Source organism: Marmota monax, unplaced genomic scaffold, assembly GCF_021218885.2.
Source record: "Marmota monax isolate L192 unplaced genomic scaffold, Marmota_monax_Labrador192_F-V1.1 WCK01_AAM20220418_F8-fsc00015, whole genome shotgun sequence".
Taxonomy (NCBI): domain Eukaryota; kingdom Metazoa; phylum Chordata; class Mammalia; order Rodentia; family Sciuridae; genus Marmota; species Marmota monax.
Genome location: NW_026692194.1, coordinates 9,774,223 through 9,799,621, shown reverse-complemented (window position 1 = coordinate 9,799,621; position 25,399 = coordinate 9,774,223). Strand labels below are relative to the sequence as shown.

The following is a 25,399-nucleotide window of genomic DNA, read 5'->3' as shown; positions in this document are numbered from 1 at the left end:
TTTATTGCTCCATTTCTATTTAATGTAATTATTGATAATATTTGTGATTAGTCTATGATCTTGGCACATGCTTTCTTTATGTCTCACTTTTTCACTTTTTTATTTTGGACCAATTTGAAAATTTTTCTCTTTTAAGCTTTTTTAACTATATGCACTGGGCTTTTTAATGTTTTTTAGTGGTTACTCTAGAGCAAGGAATAAGTGAACTATGGCCTACATGCCAAATTCAACAATCCACCTATTTTTGTAGTTTTGTTGAAAAACAGACATACTTATTCTCTTACTTATTGTCTGTGCCTTTTGTCATGTACTGTTGACTGAGCTGAGTAATTGCAAACGGGACCATATGATTCCTCCAAACTATACTATTAAAACTGTTACAGAAAAATTTTCAAATCTCACCTCTAATGCAACTCTAATAGAAATATAATGTGACCCACATACATAATTTTAAGTCTTCTTATAGTCACATTTTAAAATATAGACAGGTAAAACATACTCTAATTAAACCAATATCCAAATATTATCATTTATAAAAATTATTGAGATATTTGATCCTTTTTTCACATATCTTCAAAATTTGATTGCTATTTTATACTATCAGCACGTTAGTTCAAATCAGCCATATTTCAAGTGTTCAAGTCATGAGATAGCACAGCTCCTGAAATTGCAAAGTGCACATTTTAACTTATACCACCATCTGCCTTATTAATAAACAAGTTCACAATTACAATATACTGCTATACCCCATCCTTCATTGTTATACATTTTGCTTTACATAATAAATTTCATAATGCTTATTATTATTGCTACAAACAGTTCTTTCAAAGAAATTTTTAAAAGAAAATTTAATGAAGGAAAAAGAAAGAATTGGAGTACATGTAGCTCAATCATAACTTCAGCGATGTAGCTCACATTTGCCTAGCATGTGTTGAGGCCCTGGGTTCAATTCCCAGTAACCCCCAACACATATATACACACATACATAAAAGAATTAGAAGTCTTAAAAAGTTTAATATTTAGTTATTGGAATTTATACTATCAATAAATCTGAGTTTACATTTCATATCTTTTCCCTTCAGTGTAAAGAAATTCCTCTTATCATTCTGAGAGTATCTTTACTTTAATTTTACTTTTTATTGGTGGAGGGAAAGCTGGATTTATATTTCATTTCTGCATTTAAAAGTATTTTGATCCCTAGCTGTGCAATGAAGAAAACATAAGCATATTTTTATTTTATCCTGAAGTGATTATAGATTCAGAAATTGCAGAAATGATCTAGAGATCACCCTTAACCCAACTTCCCCCAATGAAAACATTTTATATAACCATGGTATAATTTTCAAAACCAGGAAATTGACATAGGTATATTACTATAATAATATATATTATTACTATATATAATTTATATTAGTATACTTACTGAATAGACACAATTCAGATATCATCACTTTATTTTTCTACCAGACATCACCAATTTTTATGTTCACCAAAGTGCAACTTTTTTATTACATGTCTGGAATAAACAACATAATCACCCTACAAAACTGTTCTGTGACCACAAATCCTTTGTGGTGCCTTGTAGTGACATTCTTTCCTCATTCTTAATCCTGGATAGTATTATTTTTTCTACATCTCTATAGTTTAGTAATTTTGAGCATGTCATATAAATCACCATTTTTATTCAACACAATACTGGAAGTCTCAGTATGAGCAACCAGATAAGAGAAAGAAATATAGGGCACAAAACCGGAAAGGAGGAAGGCCAGTTGTCACTTTTTATAGATACCATGATCTTACATGTAGATAACACAAAAGACTCCACCAAAAATTATTCAAAATACATGAATTCAGCAAAGTTGTAGAATAAAAAAAAACCTCAGTATATAAAAATAAAAAGCATTGCTGTATGCCAATAGCCAGTTATTTGAGATAGAAATCAAAGAAATCCCATTTACAGTATCTACAAAAAATTAAATACTGTGGAATAAATTTAACAAAAAGGGAGAAAGATCTACACAACAAAAACTGTAAAACATTAGAGAGGAAGAGAATACAATGATGGAAAGCTACCATAGGAAACTGGTAATAAGCAGAAGCATTGTTGCCGTGACTATACATCAGATGACGTGGAGAAGTCTTAACTATTGGTTTGCTGGAAGAGTTTGGAAAAATTTGGAAAAGTAGGCCAGAAAAAGCCTAGACTGCTATGAGCCAAATTTAATGGGTGATATTGATGAGTGCTCAGAAGACCAGAATGCTGATAGAAACGATGATAGCAAAGACTGTGCTTGGTTTCAGATGGAAATGAGGACTCTATTAGCCATTAAACTACAGGCTGTCTTATACTGTACCAAAGAATTTAAATGCATCATGTCCATGCCCTGAGACTTTGTACAAGACTGAGTTTAAGGATGACAAACTAGTTTCTCTGGCTCAACATTCAGGCAACAGCATGGATATTGTTTTAGCCAAATTCACCAAGAGAATCAAGAGCAAAGAGGAGCACAGCAGAAAAATTTGGAAAACTTGCAGTTTAACCAGAGAGGTAGCATATTAGTGCTTCCAACAAGGGTGCAGCTGCTAAAAAGATTAGTTTCACTAAAAAGAAGTCAGGTACTTTGCACTGGGACAACAGGAAAGGTGCTTTGACAGCATCTTGTGAATCAGCAACACTCCATACACTGCAGATTCAAAAGTGTAAGTTTAAAGACTTGTGGTTAAGAAGATAGCCCCCACCCATCTATCCGGGACCATGGGATTCATTCCAGCCAGCAAGGCACTCAGAGGCCATTGTAGCCATGGTTCCAGTGGGATCCAGCACAGCTCATGTCAGCAGCAGACCCCACCATCACCCATGTGATGATGGTATTGCATGCATTAGTCGGGTATCATGGAGAATTTACACCAAGATTTCAGAGGAAAGCCTGGAAGGCCAGGTAGTGTGGGACAGGGCCAAAGACCCTGCAGGCATCTCCTGTCAGGGTGATGTGTGAAGCTATGAGAGTGAAGCCAAAGCCACACCGAGGACCACAGAAAGTTAGAGAGACCAGCATGTGGAATATCTGCCAAGGGAGGCTGCAAGCAGTGAGCAGAGCTAGCCAAAGAGAGTGGCCATGTAGGCTGCAGCCAGCAATGTGATGGGGGTTGGGGCTACCCAAGCCATTGGGAGTCCATATTCTACCACTGTGTGCCCCAGATGCTGAAATTGGAGCTGTAGGATTTAATGTTTGCCATCCTGGATTTCAATCTTGATTTCGTAGTGTTCCTCATGATTTTCCTATTCCAAACTTATGGAATGATAATCTTTATCTGGTGCCATCGGTGACTTTTTTATATTTTACAGGGGCTCACAGATAAATATGCTTTGACTCTTTGAGATTTTTGGAATTGGACAATTGAGAAATGCTGGAACTTTTAAAATTTTGTAGACATTTGGATATGGATTAAATGCATTTTTCATTATGAGATAGACATGAACATTCAGGGGCAGAGGTAGACTGCTGTATTTTAGATCTTGGCATTCCCCCAAGACCCATATGTTGAAGGTTTGGTCCCCAGGCCATGATGCTGTTAAGAGGTGGTAGAACCTTTAAGAGCTAAGGCCTAGTGGGAAAGTTTGGTTACTTAGAGCATCCCCCTGAGAGGGGATATTGGGACTTCTGCCACTTCCTCTCACTTTCTGGCCACTCTGTGGTGAGTAGCTTCCTTCATTATGCATTCCTAATATAATGTACTATCTTGCCACAGACCCAATGGCAATAGGGCCAAGTGGCCATAAACAGAAATCTTTAAACCATGACCTAAAATAAAGCCTTCTATCTTTTGATTCTCAGATATTTTGTCACAGTGACAAAAAGCTAAAAAATATCTCTGGCTGCTTTGAAGATCTCCTTTTAATCTTTGACTTTCCTAGGCATGGTGGTCTTTGTTGTGTTTTGGATTTATTGAGCTTTTATCTATGGGTTGGTATCAGTCATGAAATTAGAAAAGTGTTCATCTGTGACATCAGTTTGTTTCATGCCTTAACCCCTCCTCCTCCATGATCCAAAGACATGTATATTAGAATACTTCACCTTTTTCACATAAAATTGAGACATTTTATATTTTAAACATTTTATCTTCTTTGGATGTTTTCTTTTGCCTGACTTCTATACTTTACTGTAAAATCAGCTATTAAATCTAGGGCGTTTTTCCTTTTCTGCATTTTTCATATTTTTGCTAATGTTTATCTATTCACCATGTTTAATTTTTCCTTGATGTCCGTGAACATATTTATGTAGCTGTTCTGCGGTCTTTGTTTGATAGTTGTCTGAACTGAGACATCTGAGTTCTTTTCTTGCCTGGTTATGGTTTACATTTTCATACATCCTATATGTAGTCAAGTATTTTTGTATACTGAGCACTGTAGATGCTATGGTCAGAATTTACAGCATTCCTTTAAAGAGTTTTGGGCTTGTTCTAGCAGTTAATGTACTGATCGTTCAACTTGATCTTGTCATAACTTCGCTTTAGGCTTTTGTGGCCTGATCTAGAGTAAGTGTAACTTAAATTGTGGACTTTCTGAAGTCTGGATTTTCTGTTTCTTGTTAGTTTTAGATGCCTCCTAATGGCTTTATATTTTTCTTCTGACTTTATCATTTTTTATCATGGGTTTTTATGGCAGAAGAGCCTGATACCCATTACTCATGGCCAGAGAAGTTGCATTTATATTTTCCAAGCTCCCCAGTTGTTTTTAATATGCATTCAAGCCTAATAACTACTGTAATGAAGGCTTTCTTGACAGCACCATTGACTTTTGGGACTGGATTATTTTTTGTGGGGTGGCTGTTCTTTATGTTGTAGGATGTTTAGCAACATTCCTAGTATTTTCCAGATGTCAAAAGTACCCCCTCCCCGTTGTGGCAACCCAAAATGTTTCTAGAAATTGTTAAATGTTTTTGTCTTGAACTATTCAACTGTATGTGTAAAAGCAGCCATAAATAATATCTTAAAAAATGGACAAAGTTGTGTTCCAGTAAACCTATTAAAAAAATTCAGGTGGCAATTATTGCCAACTTCTATTATAAACTATCTTTCCCAGTCAGATCTCAGAGACCAAATACTCTTATAAAAGAGTACTTTCCCATTTGATGTCAATTGTTGGTGCTGAATGAGAAAATGAGCAGTATAGTTTACACAATGGATGGTTCTTAAAATTTTAGTAGCTTGATTTCTAACTATATGGAAATATTTCTTTCACATGTAAGTTATATATAAATGCTGCTTAACTAGTCAGTGATTCTCAGCCCTTAGAATTATGATTTGAAGGCACAGTTCTTTGAGAATGATTTACAATGTACTAGAATACTACTTATTTATCTTACCTCTAGTGAATGAAGTCATCAAGACTTAGGAAAACTGCATTAGTGTAACTTTGTTAGCTTTATCTCTCAACTAGTTTGTTTATTTTTAATAGGAAAGCTAAAGAGTCGTTTCAGAACATCTCTACTTTGTTTCTTGTGAATTATGTAGAAATCCTTTCTTACCTTCTAAAACTCGACCCTGAAAGTGACTTTTTTGGGGTGGGGGAGACTTTTTGAAGGGTGACAGTTTAGAAATTGAGCTTATACTGAAGAATGATGGTGTTGCAGATGTTTCTGAATGAAAGTAACAAGACTAAGGTGTTTCTGCTTTGTTTTATAAATTGAATAAGGAGAGGGCAATCCAAGGATTACCAAAGTGAAGAAGAAACAGAACAACTCCTGACTCTCAGCCAGTTAAGTAGTGAGGAAAAAACTGATTCCTGAGGCTCTGATCCACATGAATGATGGTGAAAACATTGAAGCAACTTCTGAAATGTGTATTTAAGTAACCAGTTAATTTATGATCTATTCAGTCTGTCCTGTTTGGGCTTCACAACTTTGCAACAATTGTGACACATCATCCACTGTGAATTTTTCCTGGTTTGTACACAGCCTCATCCTTTACTCAGTAAATAAAGCTGGAATCATTTGACTTGCCAAGATATGCATGGTTGAGACTAGTGGCCAAAAGCTTGACCATCTTGCCCAGAGAATTGTTTTTTCATATTTTGTTTTTAATTGTACACTATTTAGTGAAATTGTCTATTTGTTTTAAAAAGAACCATCCAATGACTCTGATTTGATTAAATTTTATTTAGCATTCATACAGAATATTCAAAAGACAAAAAAAAATCTAACTATATATGTATTTTTTTCCATAGGAAGGCAGAAAGAGAAGACAAAAATATTGTGAGTCTTCAGAACTTCTGAATGAAATAAACAGTTTTCCCCAAAAATCTAGCTATGTGCAATTCCCAAATTCATTTTATGAGCCCTATCAAGATTTTACCAATTCAGATGTAATCAGCAAGTCAAGGTCTCCTCCTTGGTACACACATACTTCCCCAATTGGTACAGGGGTCACAGACTTAGAAAGTTCTACAGGACTCTGGCCTACAATTTCCCAGTTTACTCTTAGTGAAGAGGCAAAGGCAGATGTATATTATTATGGCTTCATCATAGTTTTCCTTTTGATATTAGTATGTCTTGCTTTATGTATTCTCTGAAGATATCAAATAAAATCCTTTTAATAAAGTTTCTACTTCTTCATAGAAATGCTTATTTCAGGGTTTCCTTCCAGACATTTTCAAGGTAATTGGCTAAAAAAAAATATATATGATTTTAAAGTTCTTGAACACTAAAATTCTTTATGCTAGAAATAATATCACTATACAGTTTGGGACATCATTTTCTAAAGTTTCAAGTAAATGAGGAAATCTAGAAAAGGAGTTCTTAGAGAAAACTTTTCTCACTAGGTAAATAGAGAATGTGTTTCAAAAAGTTTCAGATAAGCTGATATTCTCTATAGGTGTCTTTTATAACATTAGTAAAAGGCACATTTTATGAATTGTGATAAACACTTTGCTTACCTTACTACAGTATGGACATTCACCAAAGATGATATTAAAACTCTGTCTACTAGTGAGTAGTCCTCTCAACCACTGGAGATTTAAAAAAGAGAAAAAAAGTCAGTATGATTCCAGATGGTTAACCTTACTAATTGTTTAATTATTAGAGTAAGAAATACATTTTTAGCCCTTGGTTCAGTTCCAAGCACCACTAGGGATTGGGTAGGGGGAGACACATTTCTTGAGCCAAATAATACCAGAGTATTGTTAAGTTGAATAACAAGAGGAGATCAACGTGGAATAGTCTGAACCACTGGTTTATAAGACCCTTTGATGAGAGTTATACTTTCTTTGCCCTCAAAGATAATGCATAGAAGTTCCTGGGGTTTACATACCTTCCCTAAATCCATTAATCAATATAAAGAACTCCTGCCACAAAAGATCCTATAAGCTTCCAAAAATTTAATCTCACTGTGGTCTTAATCACCAAGATTGTATTCTCAAGCCACTGATTACAAAGCAATATTTTAAAGTTAAATTTCGTATTACAAAAGCACATGTTCCCTTAGCGTTCTATAATCAGACCTGATATTTATGTAATATAAATTGATGTTTATATCTGAAGTCTCTATTGGTATGGTGTATATAGTACCGAATGCTATCTTTAACCAGAAAAGTGTGATTGTTGCATTTCTTCTATGGTTAAGTACAGCCTGAAAAATAAGGTACTGTACCGTGTGTTAATTCCCTCACCTCAGTGCTGCCACCAGGATGAATCTAAGGAGCTTGCACTGGGTAATGTACCACCAACTTAATCTGTTATGCAAAAAACAAGTCTGCAAATATATTCTGGATAGATTTTTCTCCCTTCTTGGATACTTTAAGCATCTCTTCATTTACTAATAAACTGGTAAAAGAAATTAAGGCAAAAGGGGATCACAACTGAATAAACAAATTTTTTCATATATTTCAAATATGCATATTTTCTATGCTGTATTAGCTGGAAAAAAAAAGTCTTGCCATTATTTTTTAGTTTTACCTCATATAAGCATATTTGATGAAAAGGCTGTCCACACTGGGGATTACCACACACTTGATCAGGAATGGTACCATCAAGTTGATAGGCATAACAAATTCCACAATCCATAGTAAAATCCTTCAAAAGAAAAATATTTATATGCATATTTCTTCAAAATGCATATGTAAGATTAGGGAAAAACAGTACATATACAATATTAAATTTTATATCATTTTTATAAAAGTAACTTGCCATATTAAACACCTAGTAAAGGTACTTTTTAGTATTTCCTTTTTCATTCAAATATACACATATGTACCAAATTTCATTTTGGGGCCTTAGGGATTTCATCCATATGAATATGTCTATATAGTATGTAAATAAGGGAATTGACATAATCTAGTAATTACTAACTAAGGTTCAAAAATTTATATAACTACAAGAAAAACATCACCACCACTTAGTATTCTACAACCTTAGTAGCTATGTGAAAATCAATTCTTTATCTTTGCAATAGTAGTTTTCATTAAAAAAAAAAATACTGTCATCCTTCATAAACACTTACATCAAGTTAACTGAAACTATACTTCAGTTATCCATAAGTAGATAATATAGAAGATCCAAACATCTCATTAGCTATTTTGGACTTTTCCCTTTATTTCTAATGATAAACGTCTGTCAATCACTCTGCTGCTGAAGACCATGATAAAAAGTACATTTAAAACCACCAAAGGTTAACAAGTTCTTTGATATAAAAATTTGTAGTTCAGAGGTCTGTGTTAGAACATTATTCTAATTCCCTCCCTTTTAGCCTCATTTTTCTGAGAGAAGCATTTAAATTTAATTATGCAACACAATGTGGAATATCAAAGCACTGATAAACCTTACAGATTTTTCCAGGATACCACGAGCTGGGAAATCAATTTCTAAAACATCTTTCAGATTTTGTAATAGACTGTTTTCTGGATCCCTAAAAGCATGGAAAAAAAAAACCATATATACATACATATACAATCATATATTTGCTATAAAATTTGTGAAATCATAGACAAATTAATATATTGCCAAGATACTTACCACAAATGTATGTTCCTGCTCAGCTTAATTCCCAGGGGTTTTACCACTTCAGATATTAAAACAAAAAAAATAAATAAATAAATTAGGGTTTTCTCTCATTTCATACAGCCACATTTGATACAGAAAGTAAACTTCTGAACTATTTGACTTGAAAACCTAAATCATATGCATGGTGTTAATTAAAAGTATATAATTCACAATGAGAAATTTTCATTTAAAGTAATTACTATTTCTAATTCCGAATTATATTTAACAGTGGTAGCCAAGGACTTTATGATTCTGTTAAAAATATTTCTGAGTTCTGATACCATGGTCAGCTCCAAGAAAGCAGCATTCAGGAAGCATAGTAGGATGCCTGGGGTCCACTTCTATATTTATGGAAGCATTATTTCCTAGAACAAAAGAAGATTAAAGTTTTCACAAGTGTACCAGTTCATCAAGCCAACAAAGACATGTCAGTCTGACTGCCAATTTTACTGTATACCCACTCAAGTAAAGATTAACGAAATGTTTTATTAAAAGAGGTAATTTTGAAATCATGATCATCAGTAAAGATTCATGGATCTCAAGTTTAAAAAAAAAAAACAGTCAATTTCTAATGTAAGTAACTTGGGATTCTGGTCAATTCTGTTACAGAAAAGTTCCAATAAATATAATTTTAAACACCTGAAAATAAAACCTAGTCATCTTTTTCCCTACCTAATGCAATTCTGCGTGCTGTTGCACTCCGGGTAGGTTTTTCTGGCTCAAGTACCCAGGTCTTCTCATCAATTTCATCCATAACATCCCAGAATGCCTTCAGTGATTCTAACGCTGCCAAAAACTGACTATGAATGCTTATTAAGGAGCCCTGTGTAAAGATGAAAGCTGAATAAGTTATATGGCACTCTACCAATAGGAAATAATGTTTCCCTCAAAATACCTCAATTTAGAAATTTTAAGCTCTGTTTCATTTCAGCTAGAAGGTGGACTCCAACAAACAAAACAACTCTCCCTGTATTACATCTCTTCATCTCCACTAGCATTAACAGGATTCTTTTTCTGTCAATAGATTACATCCTTTATAGAGAAAAAAATTTTTAAACCCATATTTTTATGACATATAGCACAGTAATTACTAACATATGAACAACTTCATTAATGTATACTATATATCTAATGTATTGAGCATAGTGTCTAAATGTCGATATGAAAATATTTGTGCTACAAAATGAAGTCCAGTACAGCATTGTCATTTTATTATAAAACTACCAACCTTTATCATTAAGAAATACCTTTGCAGTTCTAATTAGGCAAAATGTACGAAAAAGGTTTAACATATTTTTCAAGAATTCAGATAACCATGATTTAACTTTTAGTTCATCTGAATTTGGTGTTTAAGATATTAATCCCTTGTGGGAGTTAGCCTAAATAAATTTTCACTAAAAGCCACCACCAATTTTTTAAAAGTTTTTATTTTTACTCCCCCCCCCCCCCCGCCAGCTCCTTTGGTAGTATTATGGATTGTGCTCAGGGTCACTTTACCACTAAGCTATATCCCTGCTCCTTTTTATTTGAGATAGGGTTTCACCAAGTTTGGTGAAGCTGGCCTTGAACTTGCAATTCTCCTGTCTGGGTCTCCTGAGTCACTAGGATAACAGGTGTGCGCCACCATGCCCAGCCTTTAAATAAAGTCAAAGTCACTTATAAAATAATGTGATATGTTTAAAAGACACAACTATTTTCTAAGCATTTTTTATATAAAAAGTAAAATGATTTGAAAAGAATTAAAGGGTGCAGTTACTCTTTCAAATAAGCGAAACATAATTAAAATAGTATAAATGTACTAGGCCAATGTGACATAAGCCAACAATGCAAGAATAAGACATAACCTGTGTAAGAGAAAGAAAGTAGCCACTCTTTACACATCCCAGGTGCTTAAGGAAAACGAATTCCATGTCATCACTTCTATCAGTGTTTATAGTTAGATGAATTCATGGCTCAGTTTCATCAAGCTGAGTTCAACTCTTTCACACAAAAGAAAAAAAGTAAGAGTAGGAACTAGAGCTTAATGTCTGAAAATAACTTTTTAAGACACTAAGGGTAGAATGTCTTTTCTGATCTATCATACCTACAAATTTGGAAGAAAAAATCCAGCAATCAGAAAACTAACTTCCCAAGTAACTAGTTTTTAAATCAGTATAGCAGTCTTTTCCTTTCTCATTCTCCCCATAAAATGTTTTCATAATATTTTATTTGAAAGTATTTCCAAATGTCCATTTCTCTTACATGCAGCTACAAATAAAATTCTAACTGTAGTTTTAAAAAAATATTTTTAGTTGTAGATGGACACAATACCTTTGTTTACTTAGTTTTTTATGTGGGGCTGGGGATCAAACCCAGTGCCTCACACGTGCTAAGCAAGTGCTCTACCACTAAGCCACAACCCCAGCCCCTCTAACTGCATTTTGAACAGAAAATAAGATACTTCAAAATAAGAAATGAGCCAATAACAGAAAAAAAAAAAGCACGCGAGAGAAAATAACATAAAAAAAAGGAAACAATCCTCAAACTAGAGATCACTTGGTATTTATAGAAAAAGTGCATTTTAAATCCTAAAAACCATTATCAGATTTCATAAACACACACACATACCATAAATGATAATGAATAATGTAAGTAAAATTAAAGTTAGTTATATTTCAATAAGTATTTTATAGGGAAATTATCTAAACTATTTTTTTCAAAATAAAAAAAAAGGCAACTCATTTTGTAATACAAGCAGTTTCATATCTCACCAAAACTACTATGCTGTTTTAAGATTTACTGTTTTGGCCAATTTGCAATCTGAAAAATAAAATGAAAAATGGATCAAAAAAATGTTCAGAAACGGGTGAGAGAGTGAGAACACAAATTGTGAGATAACATTAAGTTGAAACAAAACAAAAACGCAGCTATGTAAAGCAACCTGAGCTCTCATAGTCCTGGTGGGCATGTAAAATGGCACTGATTGCTTTTGGAAAGATTTGGCAACTGCATGTCTTTAAAAACTGAACATATCCATATCCTGTTACCTAACAAGCCTAATCTAAGAGCAGTGAAAAGATATGTCCATGACAAGACTTCCCCCGGAAAGCTCTTTGCAGCTATGTTCCCAAGAACCCTTACTAAAGCTTTATTCTCAAGAACCCAAAACTAGAAATAATCCAGATGCCCATCAATAGAAAAAAAGGATAAATAAATCCCAGTAAATTTAAGTGACAGAGTACCACTCAGGAATAAAAAGAGCAAACTATTAATATATGTCACAACATGGGTAAATTTCAAAACTATGCTGGGTGAAATAAGCCTACATACGAAGAGTATATACTGTCTGCTACTGTTTATATGAAGTTTGGAACAGGCATAATTAAGCTATCAGAAAAATATCAAAATAATGGTGATTTACTAGAAGGGATAGGACCCTGGGATGGAACATACTGCATTTTGAATATGGACTGCACAGGTGTGTCCACTTACTGGGTTGATAGTATACTTCAGATTTGTGCATTTCATTGTTTTCAAATTGTACAAAGTAAAAGGTTTGCATGCTGATGTATTTTAGAAAAAGTGTTCTAATACTAGCAAATTATTTTGCAAGGCACTAAAAATCAGATGGCTTCATGAATGGATACAGTGATGAATAAATGTAAAGATATATAATAAAGTAAGTACAGTAAATGTTAAGTGTAGAATCTAAATAATGGATATATGGGTATTCATCATAAAACTTTTTCAAGGTTTCTGTATGTTTGAACATTTATAATACAATATTAAAAGGGAAATGAATCTTTAAAATATTAAATTATATCAATTATGCATGAGTTATTTATTATAACTGAAAAATTTTAATATCCTTTTAAAATAAATTTTTAAATTTATATAATTAACTTTTTAAATATATTAGCGTTAAATAGTAAACTTGCAATCATGTCTTCTTAGGAAAAAAGCTCATTCTATAAGTAAATTATAATCTTTGAAATGAAATATCTATGACAGGCATTCTAAATCAGACAATCTTAAAAGGATTAAAAAATATATTCTCTAATTTTTTAGTAAAATTCACCCTTTCCTTCAACTATGAATATAATTTTAAAAAAAACCCACTGAAATACCATTAGCACATCTTTCTCTAAAATAAAAATCACACAGGAATAACTCAAATAACACTAATATATATTCTACACAGACATTCCTTTTCAATTGATCTTAGTTCAGAGCAGCCTTTGGCACTGGGACTTTTAAAAGTTTCCCCAGTGATTCTAACATGCAGACAAGGTTGAGAACCACTGGTGGAACGATGAATAGCCATGCTTGTTATAGTTTAAATGGTCCCAGAGTCATACTTGTATAAGATTCAGGCAATCCAGCCTGTAAGGAAAAAAGCATCCTTCAGAACATTTTCATCATAACTTTAATAAGTAATATTTCATTTTTATAATAAATTTTGGGATATTAGGGACTATATGAGTTTGTAAAAGTAGAATTCATTTTATAAAATATCAAAGAAAATGCTTTATCTTCAACTTAAAATTCTCAATTTTTAGCCACATTCAACAAACTATGAGTCAAGCAATGAAGAAAGCTAGTCTTCATTTATAGTACAAAGTAATACAAAGTTAAATAAGTAAATACTACATAAATGAATTCTGACCTAATACATTCAGTTCAGCAAATATAAATAATGTGTTTACCAAGTGTTATTCTGTATGCTAGATACTGATGATGTTAAGAATACAGAGCAAGAGTGGTGGCACATGCCTATAATCTCAGCAACTTGGGAGTCTGAGGCAGGAGGATCACAAGTCCCAGGCAAGCCTCAGCAATGTAGCAAGGCCCTAAATAACTTAGTGAGAACCTGTCTCAAACTAAAAAAGTTCTGGGGGCGTAACTCAGTGGTTAAGTGCCCCTGGGTTCAATTCCTGGTACCAAAAAAAAAAAAAAAAAAAGGGAAAAACTGTGTTAAGATCATAGACTGTAGTCAAATCTCAAGGCACATTCGTAGCTCCACCATGTACAGTTGCATTTCTCAGCGAGTTAGTTAATCTCATTTAGTTTCTTGTGTTAGCTTTCTGTCACTATAATAAAGTACTTGTGTTAATTAACTATGTTAGTCATCATTTTGTCATGGTTTCGGGGGTTTTCGTCCACAGTTGGCTGGATCCATTACTCAGAAGTGAGGCAGAACATCACAGCAGAAGGGTGTGGCAGAGAAAAGCTGCTCAGCTCACAACAGCAGGGAAGGAAGTGGGAAGGGGCAGCAGGGACATGATATAGTGGTAGAGGACACAGACCCCAGTGACCTCTTGGTCCAATCATGTTCCATGTGCCCAGTTTCCACCACCTTACGTAGTCCATGCAGTTATCAATGATTAATCCACTGATGAGGTCACAGGTCTCACGATCTAATCAGTTCCCAAAAGCCCCACCTCTGGACAATGCTGCACCAGGGACCAAGCCTTCAACACATGAGCCTTGGGAGAACATTACATATCCAAACCATAACATAACTTATCAAGTGCAAAGATTTACTTCATTTCACAGTTCTGGAGTTTCCAACTCAAAATCAGGCAAACTCATCACTTCTGGGCCTCTAATAAGGGTGCCAAATGGCAATGGCAGGGAGCATGTGGTAGAGCAAAATGCTCATCTCACTGCAAGGAAACCAAAAGAAAGCAGCAGCAGCCTGGGCCCCAACAATTCCCAACAAGGACATATTACCAGTGGCCTATGGACCTCCCAAAAAGCTCCACCTCCTAAATGGTGCTGCCCTAGGGACCAAGCCTTTAACATATGGATCTTTGGGGGGACACTTATCCAAACCACAGCAGTTCTATAATATGGAAACAGTGTTACTCCTCAGGAGATCTGAATGAGATAATGTATACAAAACACTAATTGTGGGCTGGGGTTGTGGCTCAGTGGCAGAGCGCTTGCCTAGCATGCATGAGGCACTGGGTTGGATCCTCAGCACTGCATAAAATGTAAAATAAAGACATTGTGTCCACCTAAAACTAAAAAATAAACATTAAAAAACCCCACTAATTGTTTATTAAATAGTAAATGTTTCAATTTTGTAGCCATTACTGTAAAACATTATTGTAAGTTCACAGCCCAATAAAGGAAATGGAAAACAGGATGTACTGTACTATATTAGGGAAAATATTGCTACCATTAATATATAAGGGATTATTGATCAAATCAATAAGGAGAATAAAAATGAACAGATAAAAATATTAAACTGGGGGATAATGGGAGAATTCCCTAAAGACAAAATATGCATGATCTAATAAAAAATATTCACTCAGTGAGACCCTGTCTCTAAATAAAATACAAAATAGGACTGGGGAAGTGGCTCAGTAGCTGAGTGACTCTGAATTCAATCCCTGGTACCAAAAAAAAAAAAAAAAAAAAAAAAAAAAAAAAATTAACCTCCTCAGTTTAGGCATTATTTCTCTAACTCCAAACTTTAGGGTAACCAAAGGAAATTAGAACAGTCTCAGGGTTAGAAGATGATGGTGAAAAAAAAAATAAAATAAAGTACACTGGATAGGGAATATGTATTCTCTGAAGTAGATTTTCCTTCAATAACAGCTCAATCCCAGAGTTTGGCTCTTTTCTCACCAGACTCCCATTATTAGTCACTACTTTATCACAGAACCTCAGTAAACAGACAAACATTTTGCAGGTCCTATGGGACCCTGATCCATGACCTTAATCTACTCCAGACTAATCAACAGTAGTTTTGTTCTGAATCTGTTCTAATTACTTTATTCCATTTCTTCATTAGCCCCTGGTTAGTGTGGTTAAAAAACAACCTAACCCTCTATAATGACAATTTTGATACTCTTGTTTGTACTTTTTATTTTCTACAATAACACATTATTTTTATAATCATAAAAAAGCCTAGGTAAAAATAGATATAAAAGGTCAGATAGCCATCCTTTCATTTCATGATATATGTAATATACCAAAAAATATGTTGTCAGTAAAACTAATAGGATTATGTTGAGGTCTCTGATACTAGGATACAAATGCCCAGTTCATAAGCAAGTCACAGCTCTAATCTTGAAAGTAATGAGGTATCTGAGATATGCTTAGCCTCTCTAAAGCTTTAAAAACTGTAATTATAAATGTAGGTGTGCAACAGATAACTTACAAGGTAACTTCCAGGCCTAAAAGTCAAGAATTCTAAATCTGTTTGAAAATCCATAAAGTAATGCTTTCCACTTAAAGAATCCATATTCCCTTTTAAGATGCCAATTACTATAATGTACTCCCATTTATTTCAAATTCTCATTTGTAAACAGATTTTGTCAAATTATATATAAATGCATATCTATTAAATATAATGTATATTTGATTTACTGTAATATTTTATCTCGATCAAAAGAACTTTCATATAAAAATATTAGCTTTTAGCTAGAAATAAAAATATTTAGATTACATTATATTTTACGGTCTCCACATATTTAAGTCAAAATGTATTATGTGATTATTATTTTCTAAAATATACAGCAAAGATTGCAATCTCCCCTCAAAATTGAATTTTTGAAATAGGTTTAGAACCACAAATTTCTAGCAGGAATAGCAAAGCAGTTATAAGGACTAAATATACTAAAGACCCAAAATTTATACTCAGAGCATTGTGACTGAAGAATTCACATACTTACAGTGTATATACATACAGTGCTACGATTAAAAGAAATACAATAGAAGGAAAAAAGACCAGAAAAATTTGAGAAGACAATAGAAACTAACTGCAGAAAAAGGTCAAGTAAACCCATACATATACATCTATAGGGCTGAAGGCCCCAAACAATAAAGTCTCTCATAAAGAAGAAAAGTAGCTCACAATCCATTACCATAATGCTGAAGCCTCTCAACTAAAATTCTGGTGTGGTGGAAGAAAGATGTAAAACAGACTGTCTTTAAGACACCTACCACCAAAATATTTAAAAAATTTAAAAAATAAAGAGGAAACATTATGAGAAACCTGGAAAATACCAAAAGGTTAAAAAGGAAGAGCAGCCTCAAACATTTTACTTCAACTACTTCAAGGTTTGCAACAAAGGTCTATGTTCAAGGTCAACCACAATAGATTTTTTTTTGGTCCATTTTAATGTAGGGTTCTGCTACAGCAGGCGGGGGGGCGGGGAAAGGAGGAGCTCTGAATGAACAAGAGAAATTGGGAAACTGCCTCTAAAATGTTACATGCACAAGGCACACAAGACCTAAGTGTAACAAGGAGCTATCCCCTGATACAGAATGTAATCTTCCTATGGTAAAAAAAAATGAAGGTCAGAAGAATTCTAAGTATTGCTTTGGGGGGAATAGGGTACTACAAACTGAATCCAGGGTACTAAGCTATAGCCCCAACCCTTTTTATTTTTTATTTTGAAACAGGATCTCATTTAATTCATCAGGGCCTCACTAAGTTTCTGAGTCTGGTTTGAAGCTTGTGATCCTCCTGTCTCAGCCTCCCAGTTGCTGGGATTACAGGTGTATGCCACTGCCAAAGTATTACTCTTAAAGTATTTAGCACCAAGCCGAAGTACTATTTTTAGAGGAAAAGATATCTCCAAATGATTTGGAAAACAAGCATAAAGATACTAATAAATCATTCCAAAATTGGGCTCACTTAAGACAGTGAAATTCTCTGCACCTGAATCAGGTGTCTGGATTACTCTGTATATAGGTTTTACCATTAAAACAACAACAACAACAAATGTTATTTGGGATCCCTGTGTTGATTTACTAAGATTTTCTGAACACAGACAATTGAAAAGATTTCTAAATCAACCATCCATTCAGTATATCTTTTCCATTTAAATCTTGAGATCATGAACCATTAGTAAGTTAGTTTGGCCAAAGATCATCAAATGATGACTTTAACAGAAAACAAAGACTTATTCTATTTCCTGAATAGTTTTACAATTCCAAAACTAGCCACTACTCCAAAGCCCACTCAGGCTCTTTTTGCAACACTTTCCAATTTTCATGCTGGAACATGTACATAAATCAAGTATCTCAATATCTGAGCAGGGTAAGGCCAGGTTGGTTATTTTGTTCATGTTCATGTTTAATAAATAAACCACATCATTATTCCCAAACCTTAAAGGTGTCATTTTTTCTAATTATTGCTTATGGAGCATAAGCAGTGAATAAAGGAAATTCTTCTTATTAGCTCCATGACTGGAGCTAATAAGTATCATTAGTAAAAGAGGTTTGTGATCTGGTTTTTCTTACCACGTCATCAATTCATTGATGAATTATTTATATGCTTAGATCCAAACTCTTCAAAACATAGTAGTACCTGTATTTCAGTATAACTGAAATACTGAGAAACACTTTTCTTTCATTCTACAAATTAGCTATAAATGCAGCTAAAATGTTAGTGCCTACAGTCCACTGCTACTCATTTGAATTGTGGTTACAAGTCAAAAGAAGTTGATAGCAATTGTGAGGAAGATTACAATTTTCTGGGGTCAAGGATATCATTTTAAAGAAGCCTAGTGCAGCCTTTGATTTATAAATTGATTTTAAAGAAGGTGTGCCAAGTTAAACAACATAGGAAATCATATGTAGTTGCATAGGTTTTGTTCAGTCCTGAAAAACAAGTCAAATAATCACATAGCAAACATCAGAATTTTTTTAAAAGGTGAATTTCTAGGCTATAAGTATGAGTGTTGTATTTAGAACACGTCCTATGCCATATTTATCTGTAGCATATGACAATGACAATTTGAGTATGAGATCCCCTCAGAAAGCAAAGCCTGAGACAAAGGCTTATCTGAGGCAAGTGTGTTGGAAATGAACTAAGAGAGTAGGAGTGGGGACTGGACAAGAGGAAAAGCGAAAATAAGGGTGTGTTTTCAGGCCAGCCACTGTGCTCAATGGTGGCTTTACAAGAAGCTGTAAAGAATTCTAAGGAATTCCTGTCCCAGAAATAGAATCCAGAAGCATTTATTACTGGCTTCCATTCCCCACTGGTCAAGTTGCCTTTAGGAGGATTAATTTTCTTACATTTCCAGGTTTGCACACATATGTATACCTAGTGGCTCCCCCAAGTACCTTTGGTCAGAGAGAGAAAAATGAGAATGGTAAAGCTAAGGTGGGTGTTTTGTGAAGACATACCATTATGAAGCTGACTAAAGCAAAGTAGCTCAGAGTGTTGCAGAGGAAGTGAAGTAGGAAGCAATCATCTGACACCTAGCCAAAGGTCATCAGGCACATGAAGTTCAATTCTCCGAGTTAAGTAAGTACATTTTGGAGACTTTTTTCACAAAAAGTCAATTTATATACAGCTTTAATGGTCATAAAAGAGTTATCCTTAAGAAATCAGAATATATTCTTAAGAAACTAGAAATATATGGGTTTTCTTGAGCTTTGAGAGTTCTTGACCTATTCCGAAGACAAGTGCATTATCAAGTATATAATTTCTAAATATTTTCTCTTAGTCTGTGTGTCTTGCTGTTTCATTCTATTAACAGTACCTTTTTCAATGATAGAAATTTTTTATTTTGATGAAGTCCAATTCTGTATTTCATGGTATAATAAGAAAATTATGCCTAACCTAAAGCTACGAACACATTCTCCCATGTTTCTTCTAGAAGTTTTGTAGTGTTAGGTTTTACATTAAGGTTATGATCCATTAGGAACTAATTTTGGTATATTATTAAATTATTATTAAATTTCTTCTTTTTGACACACAGACATCCAATTGTTTCATCACCAGTTGTTAAAAAGACTGTCCTTCTTATATTGAAATGTCTTGCATGTTTGTTGAAAACAGGTATCTATATATGAATGAGTTTATTTCTAAAATTTTCAATTTCGGTGACTGTGTGTCTACCTTTTGACAGTATCACATTATCTTGAAAAAGGTGGATTAACAAGTTTTTAGTTCAGGTAGGGTTAGTTCTCCCACTTTGTTCTTTTTTAGGATTAGTTCAATTATTGCATAGGTCATTTGCATTGTTATATGAATTTTAAAATAATTTTTCAATTTGTAAAAAAAATGTTCAAATTTTGATTTGGGTTACACTGAATCTACAGATCAATATGTAGAGAACTGACTTCTTTTTTTTAGGTAAGTAATTTTATTTTAATAAAAGTTCAATGAAAATTGGTAAATAAATTCTTCAAAAATAGTAACCCTTCTTATGACTAACAATTTGTTCTTTCATCCTAAGGTTTTGCAAAACTAATTGAGGAAAAAATGTCAATGAAAGAGAGGTTAGTTTTATTATCTACTGTGATTCTTGGTTTTTAATGTCAACTTGACTAAGTTGTAGTGCCCTGTGATCAACACTAATTGTTGCCATGAAGACTTATACATATGTGGATAACTTCCACCACTGGTTGACCTGAAGTAAGGAAACTTCACTCGGTCAGGGTGAAATGGTTGTGGTGCACCTGATCCAGCCACTAAAAGAATAAAAAAAAAAAAAAAAAAAAGTCAACTGGAAGAAATTTTGCCTCAAGATTCAATAAATCTTCCAACCCATAAATTTGATGTGTCTCTCCTTTAATGTAGGCATTTAGGCAAAAAATGTGAAGGCACTTCAACAAAGATATCTGGATGATAAATAAGCACATGAAAAGATGTTCAACACCACTGTTCATTAAATAACTGTAAATTAAAATCACTTTTGAGAGAGCATTAAATGCAGATTACAGTGATGCAAATGAAACTGAGTGACCATACCAAATGTGAACAAGGAAGCAGCTGAATAAGAAGCCTCAAACACTACTGTTAGGAATGGAAAGCAGCACAACCAGCTCAGAAAATAGTTTGGTAATTTCTTATAAAGTTAAAAAGATACCCCTCCTATGTGATCCAGCCACTACTCTCCTATGTATTTGCCCTGAAGAAATGAAAACATGTTTATACAACACTGAATTAATGTGCATCGCAGCTTTATTTGTAATAGCCACATCCTAAAAACAACCCACATGTATATCCACAGGTCAATGTGGAATTTATGTGGTACACACACAAACACTTAGCAATAAAAAACAAATGAACACACTACAACATGGATGAAGTAATTCAAAGTAATTACACTGTAGAAAGAAACCTGACATCAAAAATCACAAAAATTATGTAAATTCTACAAAATGCAAATTAATCTAGTGATAGAAAGCAGGGGGACCAGGGAAGAGACAGCAGAGACAGAAAGAACAGGAGACAGGTACTATAAAGGGGAAGGACACTTGGGTGTGACAAATGTTTATTTGTCACATCTGGATATATCTGGATTGTACAGATGATTTCATGGGTAAATATTTGTTAAAACACACCAAAGTGTACACTTGAGTATGTTCAGCTTATTATATGTCAATTATACCTCAATAAAGCTGTTTTTTTAACAAAATTCAGATTACTGGATGGTAATGGATCTATATAGCTGTAGCTCCTTTATAATAGTTTTTTTTCCCAACAATTAGGAACTTAAAAACAAATACAGAATAACAATATTCCTTATAGCAACAATAAAGAAGGTATAACAGTCATAGTTCATACACCATCACTTAAGAGAATGAAATTATATCACTTTTATATATCTATGTCTATAACTTTTAAGTATCTACATAGATATATAAAATATGAATATATTGGAGAAGAAAGGAAGAAAGATATATATGGGAACTAAGATGTTAGCTATTCCCCCATAACTGTTATTAAATTACGTTAAACTAGGAAAGCACTTAAGCAGGAAAGTGTGAACACTGCCAATCTCAAAATGTAACGCTTATTATCTTTAAAAGCATTTTGTTACTTTTATAATACCTGAAGTGAAGCAATAATGTCAGTCACTTAACCAGATCTTAGAGTATAATATCTTCATCTTAAGTACTATTATTTCCAGTATCTTAATAATGTTCACATAGTCCCAGAATATGATCTTTTGTGCTCTGATGACACTTAAATTAATAGCATAATTTTCTGGTACTTGCAACAGTTGCTTCCCATTCTGATTTTTTTATACTTCCTTATAACACTTGCAGATAAATCCTCTAATAACCATTTTTATCTTTATCTTTAGGGAATTCAAAAGTTTCAATAGAATAAGGAAATATTAAAGATTAAACTTTTTAAAAAATTTTAATGTTGATTGCAATATTTCTAATCAGATATCTTTAAAGAGGTAATAAATCTTCTAAATACTCAGTTCATTTGATCTTTCTTGCTTGCTTCACTGATGATGTTCTCAACTGTTTTCTATAGATACATCTATAACTGAATCTGTTTAATCAAATGCTGTTTGTTGTCAAAGCAATCCACAAAGAATTTATCATCTCTTCAATACTTAAGTTATTTAATTGACCACTGATCATTAAAATATTAGCTGTTTTCAATTCATGTGAAGAGGGTATCTGCCCGCAAAGCCAAATGAAACAATCATCTCATGTGAAGCCATCATAGAATGACTGCAGTAATTCTACTTTAAAAAAGAAAAGTCTGTCTAGTGCATGTTGAAAATAGACATTTTCAATTTTGTCCTTAGCTATCCTTGTTTTAAACAAACAAGCCAATTAGTAAAAAATATAAACCAGTCCAGCTTTTCATTCCAGTTAGGTTATATCAAATAAAGGTATAACCTATGCAGCAAAAAAAGTTAGCTCTATCTAATTTTTAATCATTCATACTAAAAACAATGAAATAAAGAAAAAAATGGCAACAAAAATCTTTACATCAAATAAAGTTAAGTCTAACAGAAAATTAGTGTATTGCTGACTGCCCATGCTACTCTCATAGCCAGAGCCAGGGAACTAACCACAAATGGTGACATCATTAAATAAATACTGCCCCATTGCTTCCACAATTAACCAACTCCAATACTCTGGTTTGGCTCCCTACATCTATCTGCTAAATTGAATTGGCTTCTAACATTCAACATCTATTTCACTATAAAAATATGGTGGAGTTCTTTCCTAGCTGAAAGAACTAATATCTCTTAGTGATATCTAAGAGATATGTGAATTAACACTTTTCCTTAGTGAATTTTTCTGCCTGCAACCTACTAGACTTTACCTTTAAAATGGGCTATGTTTCTAAAAGAATGTTTTAAAACATAAAAATACTCCCATTCACAAGCACATCAACACCCACACATTCCAAATTAACCCTAGGATTAAAAAAAATAATAAAAGTACAAATAGACAGCCTATCAATTCACCAGAGTCCCTGACAGGAACAAAACCTGAGGTAGAGAATGTTAATAAACAGTATGTGGGTTGTAAGAAATTAACTTTACTGGATAATTAGCTAAAATAATTTTCTTGTATTCAAAAGCATTTAAAAATATAAAATATACCATTAAGAAGTCATTTATAAACTGTTTTTTTTCTTTTACTTGGGACATCTGCTATGTACAAATATTTCACTGATTTACTCCAAAGGTAACATTATTAGTTTATTTAAGTATGAACAATGTTAACCAATAAAATCAAATAATATTTCTCTTAACATCTTTTATCTTTTCTTACACAATAGATAGTCATCTGCTACATCCACATACTTGGTGAAATTGGTAGTTATTTTTCATCAATCATCCCCATTTCATTTTGAACATCAGAAAATTCCTTAATGCTGCATATAAATGGTAAACACTATCTAAAGTCTTAAAAGTATACATAATTCAATAATAGACCAACTATTTGTTACTATGTATTTATGCATATATGTATATACAAATACATAATAATAATACTGCCCCATTGCTTCCACAATTAACCAACTCCAATACTCTGGTTTGGTTCCCTAAATCTATTGTCCATACAAATACATAATATAAATTTGTGTAAACATATATTATTTCTTTTCTATTTTATTAAAAGCTCACCAATGCACAAAACTCCTTATATCACTTTGTACATCTCCATATAGCACTTTCCAATTCAACAGGACTTTCATTCATATCTGTTTACTCCAACATGCAATCTATGACAAATTATTATTTCCTTCTTTTTATAAAGTTAAATAAACAATATATATAAGGTCATGAACTGGTAAAGACAGAGACAGGATTTCATCCAGAAGTTTAGACTTTGTTATGCTACAGTAGTCCTGCAGAATAACTATGAAGACTACAATGAACATCTACAGTGAAGACAGATTAACATCAACAGGTAAATCATTTAAACTATAACTTAAGGTAACAGTAAAAGCACCTGACAAACAACCTGTTCAATAAAACTAGTTTCTTGGGATCTCCAAATTCGCATAAGAATTTTACCATTTCATAGAACTATGTCATTCATGTGTTCACAGTCACAGGTCTCAAATCTTCTACAAAGCTTCGACCAACTTCAATAATACTTGAAATAAACTGAAATTATAGTACATATTTTCTTCTTTAATCTAACTTGTAACTGATTGAGATTCAAATTCATACATCTGTTTGACCACTAAAAACATTTACTTAGATCTATCATAGGTATATGGAGTTAAATGAGTTATATCCAATTTAGAAAACTCAGTGAATAAAAAAAATAAGATAATTCTTAACTTTAGGAATAACAAAACCAGGATGTTGAAGGAAAAATAATTATAGTTAACTACATACTGTTTACTTGCATAGCATACATAGTCAGAATGACATAAACATTGAATATTTACATCAAAATTACAATATAATTATTGACAAAAAACAAGAGATTAAGAAGTATTCTTGTGTATATAGAGTGGCAACAGAGAGAGAGAGCAGCCAATTCATTATCCACAGTGGGAAATTGATATACAATGCCTGAAACAAACAAAAGTTAGCATAAATATAAGAGAATGTAATAGCAAATTATAATACTGCTATAGTTTGGATCTCAAATATCTCCCAAAGGTCCATGTATTAAAGGCTTGATCCCCAAAGTGGTGTTACTGTGAGGTAATAGAAACCTTTAAGATATTTTAGGCATGAAGATCTGCTCTTAGAGGGGATAATGGGACTCCAGTCCCTTGCTCTTTCTGTTTTGCATCTGGCCATGAGGTTAATGATTTTACTACACCATTGACTCCTTCCAAGACACTGCCCCACCCCCGGGCCTAACCCAAGTGAGTCTAAGGATTATCTGGAATAATACATGTACAATATTATCAATTATATTTTGAAAATGAAATTTGCTAAATAACAAAACAGAGTTTTTGAAACTATTATCCAGTAAGATTCCAATTCTAAATAAGGTATAAAAGGTGATTTTTTGTTTTCTTAATTTTGACTGCTACCATTTTCCCTCTTTTTTCCTTCTCTTTTAGAATTAATGCAGAGTATTTTTAAAATACATAGTTATTGAAAAGGAAAAAAAAAGAAAGGCAGTTAATTATAGACTGAGTCTAATAGAACCCATTACTCCTTCTCTCACACTTTTTC

At 33.2% G+C, this 25,399-nt stretch overlaps 2 protein-coding genes across 6 annotated transcripts in view; one reads left to right on the top strand and one right to left on the bottom strand.

Annotated features, from left to right (window-relative positions):
- Positions 1–6,602, top strand: part of Vrk2 (VRK serine/threonine kinase 2) — a 106,213-nt gene extending 99,611 nt beyond the window's left edge. Inside the window, exon 13 of one of the 3 annotated variants that reach the window (XM_046423591.1) lies at positions 6,227–6,602. In XM_046423591.1, the coding sequence (XP_046279547.1) occupies positions 6,227–6,571 (345 nt within the window). In that variant the 3' untranslated portion in view covers positions 6,572–6,602. Of the gene's footprint in view, positions 1–5,695 lie in introns of all 3 variants that reach the window. The other 2 variants (XM_046423609.2, XM_046423601.1) reach the window with 2 other exon arrangements.
- The window catches only part of Fancl (FA complementation group L), a 62,734-nt gene continuing 43,473 nt past the window's right edge, over positions 6,139–25,399 (bottom strand). The window contains exons 8-14 of one of the 3 annotated variants that reach the window (XM_046423622.2): positions 9,708–9,858; positions 9,317–9,400; positions 9,009–9,054; positions 8,820–8,901; positions 7,953–8,069; positions 6,935–7,006; positions 6,139–6,664 (exon numbers count right to left, since the gene is read on the bottom strand). In XM_046423622.2, the coding sequence (XP_046279578.1) occupies positions 6,629–6,664; positions 6,935–7,006; positions 7,953–8,069; positions 8,820–8,901; positions 9,009–9,054; positions 9,317–9,400; positions 9,708–9,858 (588 nt within the window). In that variant the 3' untranslated portion in view covers positions 6,139–6,628. Of the gene's footprint in view, positions 6,665–6,903; positions 8,070–8,819; positions 8,902–9,008; positions 9,055–9,316; positions 9,401–9,707; positions 9,859–25,399 lie in introns of those variants that run through there. The other 2 variants (XM_058572966.1, XM_058572964.1) reach the window with 2 other exon arrangements.